Source organism: Schistocerca piceifrons, chromosome 8 (assembly GCF_021461385.2).
Source record: "Schistocerca piceifrons isolate TAMUIC-IGC-003096 chromosome 8, iqSchPice1.1, whole genome shotgun sequence".
In the NCBI taxonomy this organism is placed as follows: domain Eukaryota; kingdom Metazoa; phylum Arthropoda; class Insecta; order Orthoptera; family Acrididae; genus Schistocerca; species Schistocerca piceifrons.
The window spans coordinates 12,220,750-12,234,287 of record NC_060145.1 but is presented as its reverse complement, the minus strand read 5'-3'; the positions used below and the strand labels follow the sequence as shown (position 1 = coordinate 12,234,287).

Here is a 13,538-nt window from a genome sequence, read left to right as displayed (position 1 = left end):
GCCCTCACTGCGATGGAGCACTTCCTTTCACGCCGATCACCTGCCACCCTACCTAAAACCTCTTTCCTCATTACCTTAGCCAGCTTCATCCTGACCCACAACTACTTCACTTTTGAAGGACAGACATACCAACAATTAAAGGGAACAGCCATGGGTACCAGGATGGCCCCCTCGTACACCAACCTATTCATGGGTTGCTTAGAGGAAGCCTTCTTGGTTACCCAGCCCTGTCAACCCAAAGTTTGGTACAGATTTATTGATGACATCTTCATGATCTGGACTCTCAGTGAAGAAGAACTCGAGAATTTCCTCTCCAAACTCAACTCCTTTGGTTCCATTAGATTCACCTGGTCCTACTCCAAATCCCATGCCACTTTCCTTGACATTGACCTCCATCTGTCCAATGGCCAGCTTCACATGTCCGTCCACATCAAACCCACCAACAAGCAACAGTACCTCCATTATGACAGCTGCCACCCATTCCACATCAAACGGTCCCTTCCCTACAGCCTAGGTCTTCGTGGCAAACGAATCTGCTCCAGTCCAGAATCCCTGAACCATTACACCAACAACCTGAAAACAGCTTTCGCATCCCGCAACTACCCTCCCGACCTGGTACAGAAGCAAATAACCAGGGCCACTTCCTCATCCCCTCAAACCCAGAACCTCCCACAGAAGAACCACAGAAGTGCCCCACTTGTGACAGGATACTTTCTGGGACTGGATCAGCCTCTGAATGTGGCTCTCCAGCAGGGATACGACTTCCTCAAATCCTGCCCTGAAATGAGATCCATCCTTCATGAAATCCTCCCCACTCCACAAAGAGTGTCTTTCCACCGTCCACCTAACCTTCGTAACCTCTTAGTTCATCCCTATGAAATCCCCAAACCACCTTCCCTGCCCTCTGGCTCCTACCCTTGTAACCGCCCCTGGTGTAAAACATGTCCCATGCACCCTCCCACCACCACCTGCTCCAGTCCTGTAACCCCCAAGGTGTACACGATCAAAGGCAGAGCCACGTGTGAAAGCACCCACGTGATTTACCAACTGACCTGCCTACACTGTGAAGCTTTCTATGTGGGAATGACCAGCAACAAACTGTCCATTCACATGAATGGACACAGAGAGAGATCTGGATACTTCCCACTAACACCAACCTGTCAGAACTCCAGAGATGGGAACTTGCCCTTCAGTATATCCTCTCTTCTCGTTATCCGCCAGGCCTCAACCTCCACTAATTTCAAGTTGCCGCCGCTCACACCTCACCTGTCTTTCAACAACATCTTTGCCTCTGTACTTCCGCCTCGACTGACATCTCTGCCCAAACTCTTTGCCCTTTGCCTTTACAAATGTCTGCTTGTGTTTGTGTATGTGCGGATGGATATGGGTGTGTGTGCGCGAGTGTATACCTGTCCTTTTTTCCCCCTAAGGTAAGTCTTTCCGCTCCCGGCATTGGAATGACTCCTTACCCTCTCCCATAAAACCCACATCCTTTCGTCTTTCCCTCTTTCCTGATGAAGAAACCGTGGGTTGTGAAAGCTTGAAATTTGTGTTTTTTTTTATTGTGTCTATCTACCAGCACTTTCTCGTTTGATAAGTCACAGCATCTTTAGGAGTGCATCTAGAGCACAGTAAGAAAAATACCACAGTGGTGTGTATAGAAGAGTGTTGTGAAAAACATAAGAAAAGCATAGTGCTGCAGAACAACTAAAAATTTGACAAAAATTATCAGTGTCTAATGCAGAAGAGCAACAATGTGCTAGCAGACGGCATTTCCCGATGTAAGCGATAAATCAACCGAAAAACCGAAAATCACCACCACAGATGATGCTTTACTCAATAAAGCAAAAAAGGCAGAGAGAGAGAGAGAGAGAGAGAGAGAGAAATCAAACATTTTTGTACTTGCAATGACAGAATAAGAATACCCTCAAAGGAGAAAATGAGCTGTAACATGGAAACAAAGTGGTTCTGGACCCATGTTCATATAACACAATTTCTTCATCTACATGTGAGGGATATGTCCTGCAGTTTGTGCCACACAATTTTGTTACACACACACACACACACACACACACACACACACACACACACACACACACACACACACAACCTGTTGCAGAGCATGATCTACAACGTGAACAGCTGTTACTTTGGAGCCTGTTTCATCACACATGCCATTTGGATTCTCTCTCCAGACACCAGTTTCTCAGCACCCTGCAGATGGAAACTAGCATTACTATGTGTCCTTGATTCTCACCACCCACCTGGCCTTAAACTTCTTTGGCTTCAGCATTTCTGCACAGTAATTATTCCTTTCTTCACTCCACTTAATTTTCTACACCGAGGTGACAAAAGTCATTGGATACCTCCTAATATTGTGTCACAAGTCCTTTTGCCCAACATGGAGCAGTAACTTGATATGGCAAGGACTCTACAAGTTGTTGGAAGTCCCCTGCAGAAATACTGAGCCATCCATAATTCCAAAAGTTTTTTTATGTCAGATGATCTGAGTGGCCCAACAACGACAATGATATGATTTCCAAATAATGGAAAGAGTAAAACTAACTATTTATGTGAAGGTGAGGTATCGAGCAATTCCCCCCCCCCCCCCCCCCCTCTCTCTCTCTCTCTCTCTCTCTCTCTCTCTCTCACACACACACACACACACTCACTCACTCACTCACTCAGTGTCTATGTCTCTGTCTCTGTCCCCGTCCTTAGTTCCATATATTCACATAGCTGCAAAAAGACTAATACAGAAAATGGAAATCTACCTATCTGAAGTGTTACACAGCAAGTTATAACAAGGAGATTGCTTCAAATTTGCACAGGACATGACCATGAAGATTGTGCGACACTAAAACTTTGAAAGAAAAAGGGAACTGTTCTATTTACAACATTTGTAATTATTACACTTCTTACTAGTTTTTGTTCTTATCATGACAATCTATTTTGTTCATTTTCCCTCCAACATCCTCAGAATCAGAGTAAAGGGGAACAACAATAACAACAACAATAACAACAACAACAACAGTAAAATAACAACAATAAAATAAGGCAATGGTACTGTTAGGTTAAGGAAAAAATTCTACATAAAATCAGTTTCTACACTTGAAATTTCGTGCAAACAGCAAATGCAACTGTTGTCTGACCTGATTTGGTATAAGAACAAATCGAACTATAGTATTCAGATCAATTTCAGCTATAAATAAGTGACTGAACAGAAAAAGAAAGAATATTACTGATGACTAATTCAATTACCTTGTAAAAGAGAAGTTGTAACTAAGTTTCAAAAGCAAACTTATTGCTCTTCTTGATGGAGATGTGAAAAGACCAATAGTACATGGGCAATGAAAGAATAGGGTATAAAGGTAAAATAATCTAGAGTCTTGCCAAGAAAAATTGACTCCCAATATCTAGATGCACTTCAGGAATATATCAAACATTCTATAGATGTCATTTCAGCAGTGTATCATCAAAATGCAGAGTATATTTCATAGAAGGCATTAATAATGAGCTTAAAACCAAATGCAATAAAATCTTTTCTGTATTAAAAAGTGGTTTGTTGTCTACTTGAGAAAAGTTTTCCCTACTCATCTTATTCTTCTAGTAACTTTGTATGGGTTGTAAAGTAAAATAAAATCTCCGTACTTGTGTTTGGTTTGACACCTCAGTTGGTGTCACATTACCAAGTCCTTTCTTTGTGTGTTCTATACTCAATTGGTACTTTGTCATAATTTTTTTACGTAACTGCCCAGTTATGCCATAAGTATGACAAAACCACATAAGTTGCGCAGTCACATAATAAATATAATAAAGCAAAATGATGTCATAGTTCACAAGTAACCTTAAAGACTCCATTAAGGTAGTGCTTTAAAAACACAGAAAGAACACACACACACAAACACACAGGCACCTGTTACTTAAATTTTCCCCCCTGGTAATTAATATGATTTCTACCCGTCAAGGAGGATAAGGGAACACCACCTCCAGTAAAATCATGACTGATAAATAAACTGATTCAAATCAATCCACAGATTACAGGCTGCTGTACATATGATCTTTTTATGGTCTTAAATGTTCATTAACCAATTTCCCTAATTTTTTAACAGTCTGGTGGCAACACATGGCAAGATATAATTTGAAAAAAATTATCTGGACCTGTCTACGTTTAGAAACATAATAAGTTTTGTGAAACATAAGAATGGGTAACTGATATGAGCAAGTTGGGTAAAGTTAAAAACCACACATAGTAATGGTCAGTCATCTTTCGGATGTTACAGCTGTTCTTAATTTCCATGGTTGTGAAGAAAAATTGGTGAAAACTGCTGCCTTACCACTGTACTTGACATGTTACTTTGAGATGTTACAAAAAGTTACTTTTTCCACAACTGCTGTTTTAATTATTCCACACGCACGCTAATGAAATGTAAGATGACGTCGAGTTCAGATGCGAGTAATATTAACATGGCTAAAAGTTAGTTACATTGTAAAAAACAGTGTTTGAGATAAGTGTAAATGTGAAATTGAGAAGTCTGAAGAGCTTCCAGAAAGTTGTTGATATTCAGAGGCAGCAAAACACTAATATTAGAAACAAAAACTGTGAGTCAGAAACACAGTTTTCAAGCAGTATTTGAAGCAGTTTACCAGGTAGAAAAATGATATGGGAAACTACAAATGGTATAAAACGTTTGTGCACGAGTGGTTACAGGGCACTAGTGGAGAAAAATTGCCAGAAGTGTGTAAACAATTCAAACTTTCTTCCCAGTGTCAACAACAGTCAAACCTGTGCAAATAATTCAGTAACACTTCCCAGTGAAAACAATAGACAAAAGTGTGTAAACAATTCAAACACTCTTCCTATTTCTCTAGAAATGCCTAACCAAGTGATTAAAAATTAATGTAAATCTAATGTCACATGAACAAACAGGTTTAGCTTGTTCATGACACTGTTTTTGTTTGAGTGTGAGCAGATGCAGCACAAACCTCGCACACTATTTTCTCATGTCCAAATTTTCAGATAATATGCGATGTACCACACTTTTTGAAATACCTACTACGTCTGCTACCTCACAGACTTTCAGTCAATGATCATCCAGTACTGCTTTGTGGATTTTCTTCACCATTTCTGGAGTCATCTCCTCATTTGGTCGACCACTGCATTGCTCATCTTGGCAGCTCGTACGACCACATTTAAACTCGGTACCCAATATTTTATTGTTGACAACGAAGGAGCAGACACTCCCAAAGTAGAATCTAGCTCAGGTTTAATATTGGCTGCAGTGAGGCCTTTAAAAAAAAGTATCACATAATGATGACCAATTTTCTCCATCTTCACAAGTCCACTCACAACATTCACTATTGATGGATGCCAAACAAATACTAAACAATGTGGCATCTTCAAACTTGAAACATATGCTTCATAGATCATATACTTTCTAATCCAGAGATATTTTTCAATAACGAGTGCCATCTCTCAGTCAGGCCTGGTACTTACGGGACCACCCTCGTAATTCTCACTTTATCGAACTTCGGGCCCTGACGAGACAGAATTTTTAGAAAAAGTAATACTTTAATACAGTACTTGTCCAAATATAAACAGCACAAAATTATAACTGTAGGTGATATTAACATTGATATAGGGGCAAGAAGAAAAAATAATTCAATCTGTATAGTTAATTCTTCAAAGCCACTGAACTATTACCGTCTCAATGAAAAGTCCACCAGACTAAATTCGTGTCTTGACTGGTAATACACAGACACTCTCTTGAATGAGATGTTATAGAATTTGGAATATCAGATCATGAAATGCCATAGCTTCAAACTGAAAATTAGCTCTCGATATTGGATGAAGGGAAGTGACATATACACTACTATGAGAATCCAATGTAAACCATATGATAGGACAGTTTATCTCCTAAGAGAGATTAAGTGCATAGTAGAAAAGATGTGCCTCACTGTAATCAAAAGATGTGCCTCACTGTAATCAAAAGATGTCATACACATAAAGCAGCAGCATACCAACAAGTGGTACACTCCACAATTTAACAAACTCAGGATACCACTATTAATTCTGAAAGCTAAGTCCCATAAAACTGACCAGGCCAAGAAAAACTACATAAATACATGAACACTCACCAGATCTAAAATAATAAAAAAATGCTACGTGCAGTGCAAATGATTAGTATATTTTATATCCCAAAAATAAATGTAAAGCAGACTCAAATGTCATCAAAAAGGAAATTAACACTATAAATCAAGAAAACAGTATCAATATTGACAGCGATATATTCATGAATATTCTGTAAATAGTGCCAGTGCTACTGCTCCAGTTAACAATCCTACGTTAGGTGCAGAAGCCCTATTAACTCGTGCAAAACAAACATGTGAGAAATTTACATGGCTTCTAATCACATTCAAGAATCAAATGTACAATCTAAGGAAATCCCCAACAGAAGACTATTTTGGATTCAGTAATTTCATCATACAGTGTGCAGCAAAGGAAATCAAAATGCCACTTCTCTCACAGTGTAAAAGGAATTTTTCTGGAATGCCGCAAGCTCACAGTTACAGTAAGCCTCCAACATAACTACAGACCTGTTTCAATAGCACCAATCATATCCACGATAACGGATAACGGAAAACTGTATGCGTAAACAGATACACAGCTATTTTGAAAGTAAAAAAATATTAAATGGGCAATGATTCAAATTCATGTCTCACCTATTAACTGTAAAAGAAGCCGACACTTTGTGAATATTGTTTATGAAGGGTATGAAAAAAGGTTATGTATGTCTGGAACACTTACTGATTTAAGCAAAGCATTTGACTCAGTTTTATCATTTAAGCAATAGTATGCAAATAAGCACAGATCAGCCATATTCCCAATTAAAAAGTACCACCTCACGGCTCTGTTTTGGGCCTTTCCTGTTTATTGTCCACATTAATAACTTTCTAATAAGAGTATGCTATACGCTGATGACATGACATTAATAACCACCAGTGAGAATTTACAAAGTGTAGAAGCTAACAGCAGATAATTGATGCAAATGACTTATCATCATTGGTGTCAAGTCTGTGAGCTGCGCATAAACCAAATAAAAACACAACAAATAATTTTTAATCTGAAGGTAACTAAAAATGAAAATAAAAACAGTAAAACTACTTTGACTGTTCATAGACCAAAAACTGTCTTGGGAAGAACACACAAATTATCTATGTAGCAAACTAGCTCGTGTACTTTTTTTATTCTATACATTAAGGAACAGTGTGAGCAAACAATTGTTGCCCCACTTTTATTTTGCTTTCTTTCATTCTCATCTGCAGTATGGAATACTGTTCAGGGGCAATTCCCCAGGAGCTCTAAATGCATTCTCAGACAGCAAAAGAAGACAAATATTTAGTAGGATTATCACCCAGACAGCCGTAATTTTTCCCGAGGACATGCAGCTTTACTGTATGATTAAATGATGATGGCGTCCTCTTGGGTAAAATATTCCGGAGGTAAAATAGTCCCCTATTCGGATCTCCGGGCGGGGACTACTCAAGAGGACGTCGTTAGCAGGAGAAAGAAAATTGGCATTCTACGGATCGGAGCGTGGAATGTCAGATCCCTTAATCGGGCAGGTAGGTTAGAAAATTTAAAAAGGGAAATGGATAGGTTAAAGTTAGATATAGTGGGAATTAGTGAAATTCGGTGGCAGGAGGAACAAGACTTTTGGTCAGGTGATTACAGGGTTATAAATACAAAATCAAATAGGGGTAATGCAGGAGTAGGTTTAATAATGAATAAAAAAATAGGAGTGCGGGTTAGCTACTACAAACAGCACATTGAACGCATTATTGTGGCCAAGATAGACACGAAGCCCATGCCCACTACAGTAGTAGAAGTTTATATGCCAACTAGCTCTGCAGATGATGAAGAAATTGATGAAATGTATGATGAGATAAAATAAATTATTCAGGTAGTAAAGGGAGACGAAAATTTAATAGTCATGGGTGACTGGAATTCGTCAATAGGAAAAGGGAGAGAAGGAAACATAGTAGGTGAATATGGATTGGGGGGAAGAAATGAAAGAGGAAGCCGCCTTGTAGAATTTTGCACAGAGCATAACTTAATCATAGCTAACACTTGGTTCAAGAATCATGAAAGAAGGTTGTATACCTGGAAGAATCCTGGAGATACTAAAAGGTATCAGATAGATTACATAATGGTACCTGGATAAACTGAGAGAACGAGAGGTTGTAGAGAGTTTCAGGGAGAGCATAAGGGAACAATTGACAGGAATGGGGGAAAGAAATACAGTAGAAGAAGAATGGGTAGCTTTGAGGGATGAAGTAGTGAAGGCAGCAGAGAATCAAGTAGGTAAAAAGACGAGGGCTAATAGAAATCCTTGGGTAACGGAAGAAATATTGAATTTAATTGACGAAAGGAGAAAATATAAAAATGCACTAAATGAAGCAGGCAAAAAGGAATACAAACGTCTCAAAAATGAGATCGACAGGAAGTGCAAAATGGCTAAGCAGGGATGGCTAGAGGACAAATGTAAGGATGTAGAGGCCTATCTCACTAGGGGTAAGATAGATACTGCCTACAGGAAAATTAAAGAGACCTTTGGAGAGAAGAGAACCACTTGTATGAATATCAAGAGCTCAGATGACAAACCAGTTCTAAGCAAAGAAGGGAAGGCAGAAAGGTGGAAGGAGTATATAGAGGGTTTATACAAGGGTGATGTACTTGAGGACAATATTATGGAAATGGAAGAGGATGTAGATGAAGATGAAATGGGAGATACGATACTGCGTGAAGAGTTTGACAGAGCACTGAAAGACCTGAGTCGAAACAAGGCCCCGGGAGTAGACAACATTCCATTAGAACTACTGATGGCCTTGGGAGAGCCAGTCATGACAAAACTTTACCATCTGGTGAGCAAGATGTATGAGACAGGCGAAATACCCACAGACTTCAAGAATAATATAATAATTCCAATCCCAAAGAAAGCAGGTGTTGACAGATGTGAAACTTACCGAACTATCAGTTTAATAAGTCACAGCTGCAAAATACTAAGGCGAATTCTTTACAGACGAATGGAAAAACTGGTAGAAGCGGACCTCGGGGAAGATAAGTTTGGATTCCGTAGAAATGTTGGAACACGTGAGGCAATACTAATCTTACGACTTATCTTAGAAGAATGATTAAGAAAAGGCAAACCTACGTTTCTAGCATTTGTAGACTTAGAGAAAGCTTTTGACAAAGTTAACTGGAATACTCTCTTTCAAATTCTGAAGATGGCAGGGGAAAATACAGGGAGCGAAAGGCTATTTACAATTTGTACGGAAACCAGATGGCAGTTATAAGAGTCGAGGGGCATGAAAGGGAAGCAGTGGTTGGGAAAGGAGTGAGACAGGGTTGTAGCCTCTCCCCGATGTTATTCAATCTGTATATTGAGCAAGCAGTAAAGGAAACAAAAGAAAAATTCGGAGTAGGTATTAAAATTCATGGAGAAGAAGTAAAACTTTGAGGTTCGCCGATGACATTGTAATTCTGTCAGAGACAGCAAAGGACTTGGAAGAGCAGTTGAACGGAATGGACAGTGTCTTGAAAGGAGGATATAAGATGAACATCAACAAAAGCAAAATGAGGATAATGGAATGTAGTCAAATTAAATCGGGTGATGCTGAGGGGATTAGATTAGGAAATGAGACACTTAAAGTAGTAAAGGAGTTTTGCTATTTAGGGAGTAAAATAACTGATGATGGTCGAAGTAGAGAGGATATAAAATGTAGACTGGCAATGGCAAGGAAATCGTTTCTGAAGAAGAGAAATTTGTTAACAACAAGTATAGATTTAAGTGTCAGGAAGTCGTTTGTGAAAGTATTTGTATGGAGTGTAGCCATGTATGGAAGTGAAACATGGACGATAACCAGTTTGGACAAGAAGAGAATAGAAGCTTTCGAAATGTGGTGCTACAGAAGAATGCTGCAGATAAGGTGGGTAGATCACGTAACTAATGAGGAGGTATTGAATAGGATTGGGGAGAAGAGAAGTTTGTGGCACAACTCGACTAGAAGAAGGGATCGGTTGGTAGGACGTGTTTTGAGGCATCAAGGGATCACAAATTTAGCATTGGAGGGCAGCGTGGAGGGTAAAAATCGTAGAGGGAGACCAAGAGATCAATACACTAAGCAGATTCAGAAGGATGTAGGTTGCAGTAGGTACTGGGAGATGATGAAGCTTGCACAGGATAGAGTAGCATGGAGAGCTGCATCAAACCAGTCTCAGGACTGAAGACCACAACAACAACATCACCCAGACAGTCCTGCATAAACCACTTTAAATGTCTTGGCGTAATGACATTACCTACCCTGTAAATGTATAACTGTTTGATATAAGCCAGAGAAAACCTGTAAAAATTCAACAAGAAATGTGATGTGGGTGTACACAATATCAGAAATAGTCACTTATTGGATTTGCCTTCCTCAAGACTTGCCATGGTCCATAATAACTATAAATAACTGAGCATAAAATTTTCAATGAGCTACCGTACCCAGCTTGTACAGTACCATTAAATGAATATAAAATCTTATTACAAACTTGGCAAAAATACAGTGAATTGTATTCAACTGAAGAATTCCTACAAATTAATCATTACAATATATATTTTTTCTGCATAATAAAATATCTTTTAGTTCTTAAATAAACTAGTTATTTTCTGTATATGTAACTGATTATTGTACCAAACTTGACACCACTATAAATTTTGACAAAGCCAGTTGTATGAAAAATTCTGAAAGGCAAATAAAATATTTTAATCCATTCTATACAAGTGGTGGTGATAAAAACACTGAAGATAACGTGAAGTGCTGAAATATGTGTATAAGAACAATAAACGTATTATATCTTCCATAATGCTGTAATGTTAGTTTTTTTCATGAATAGAGTATTAACGTACCTGAAGAAGTGTAGTTCTATCATTAATTAACATCAGCTATTGGAGAGTAATATACAACAATATATACATCAAATTATTCCCCATGGAACAAACAAAACACGCATTGCAAAGAGAATTAGAGTGGATGGTACAACACCAAGTCATAGTAATTGGATGCAGCTCATATGACATTTAAAAAATGTCCCCAAGAATCAAAAACATGCAACCTAATGTAGTGGACTTCAGAACCAAAAATAAAATGAAGTCTTAAATCATTAATGGATGCTTTCAATTTTCATACTACTAAGGCACAAAATCAATCATTACGGCATGCCTTCAAATACAATTTACTGAAAACTTTAATTTACATACAGGATACTGGGTCAAACTGAAATAGGAGACAGTAAAATTCACACCAAGAATGTTTAATGTAAGGATGAGTTGTTAAAGTCTACAACATATGAAAGAGTTAAGAGAAGATTATACACAATCATCAGGCAAGGCACACAGAAATATCCATACAAGCAACCCAAAATTAAAGAAAATTATGGCTCATAACTGCTTCGTACAAGCCTAAATGACAATGGCGAATGCATAAAACTAATGTATAGACACAATATTATTGAAAAGTACATCTAGCAATATTACGTATTCTTAAGAGAAACATCTGTGTGGCACCCATGATTGTGTTATTAGCAGAACAAAAAAGATATACGGCTAAATTATTCAGTTGACTTACTACATCATCCGGCCTCTCTATATTGGTCTGGTTGCATTGATGACAGACTTGCTGCATTAATGCTAACCTAGTTGTGTGCAGTTCCCTTTGTAGTGATTCTTCCTTTGCCTGCACAAAATGTACCATGTTCCACGATATGATTTTGTTATAGGAATGCAAAGTTATTAAAATGTAATGAACTCTTAATTAACTGCATAAGTAATATTTTCATTAAACTTGTATAGTTTAAAGCATGACTTAAATTTCATTTTTAAATATGAGATATGAGTGAGTTGATATGGACACTGATAGTCAACTACTTATATATATTCTGTTTGTTTCAGAGTGCTCATCATATTTGGGAGACAAACAGAACAGTTTTATAAAATACACAATTCTATTAACTGTACTTAAACAGACTGCAACATATGTGTGCCTTAATCTCAACTGATTATGCTCACGTCCAGTTAACTGGTTCAAATGCAGAGCTATCTAATGATACACCCACTTTTATTTCAGTGATGTTTGATACCTTCAGACAGTGACAAAATAGTGGAAGCTCATTCATTTGAACAAAATAAGTTTCTAAATACTATGACATGTCAGTATTATATATATCTACAAAGGGAACTACAAATAAATAAGTTAGCGTAGTCCCCCATTGCAACGAGTTTTTTTGTCTTCAATTTTACGCAACTACAGACTCAACTTACACTCAAATGAAATCATAACTTTTGAGAATGAAAATGTATGTAATTATAACTTTTTGAAAAAGTTAAAAAGATAAATTGCCATAATTGTTAAATCAGCATTCCCGTCCTTGTTTCTTGGGCAGTGTAACAAAAAGGATGAACAATGACTACGAATGAGATGAAGTGCAAAAATTATCATGGAAATTGATGGGGAGTGATTAATTAGGCAAAGGTGGTGATAAATTTAACTTGATAAAGGATACACCTCTTAACACACTTGGTGTCACCATCTAGTGAATGAGCTTACTCACACAACTAATCATTTTCAAAATCATCGGACAAATATTATATTGTAGTCTCAGCACAACACTATTTTATTAAGGATGCTTATGTATTACATGCTGTATTTCTGAGGTGAGAAACAAGCAGAAATACATACAAAAATATAAATGAAGTCTACTTAAACATTGCAAATTAAGAACATTGTGCCCATCCAATGTCAGTTTGAATCTTTGTGAATACGCCCCATTCAATTTCTGTGTTGAACTCAAAGATTTTCTTTTCTGCACAGTTTGTTTACTTCCTAAGATTCATTTACAATTTATTAGTCTGCAGTTTACACGTCCTATGGTGACTATTTTACTCACTCAAAGTGTTTCACAGCCAGCAGGCTATTTACTGAAGTAACATGTGTTCTCTAGAGTAATTTCAGAGTAATATTTAATTCATTTATCTGGTCAATGCATAATTTCCATTTCTGGCATGAATTCATTGTACTTATTTACTGATCACATTTTGGTCACCCTGCTCTTCTTTTGTTTTCCATTTCAAGTCTGTTCACCTATACTACTGACATCCAACTTACATCATGTTTGTTTTCCCCTTTGGCTAATATGCAACTTACATCATGTTTGTCTTCCCCCTTTGGCTATCGTAGCTTTATGAGCACATTTTGCAAACTCCACTCGTGTAAATTCTACACATGGATGACTTTCTTCCATTCCTCCTCAGTGCTTCAGCATTTATGAATACACTGTTACAAGAGTTTTGTTCCTAAATCGGTAATAGTAGACCAATAAAATTAATTGACCATTGCCCAATTTCCTTTATAACATACTGAATCTCTAGCCATAAACACCCAAAATAACAAATTCGTCAATTTTTTCTGTCATGCCAAATGTAAATTATAGGCCCATA

General features: G+C 37.7%; 1 protein-coding gene across 1 annotated transcript in view; it reads right to left on the bottom strand.

The window, feature by feature from the left end:
* Positions 1-13,538, bottom strand: part of LOC124711321 (myotubularin-related protein 3) — a 160,275-nt gene that overhangs the window by 79,123 nt on the left and 67,614 nt on the right. Inside the window, 1 exon segment of the mRNA XM_047241339.1 lies at positions 11,671-11,778. Within this exon segment, the coding sequence (XP_047097295.1) occupies positions 11,671-11,778 (108 nt within the window).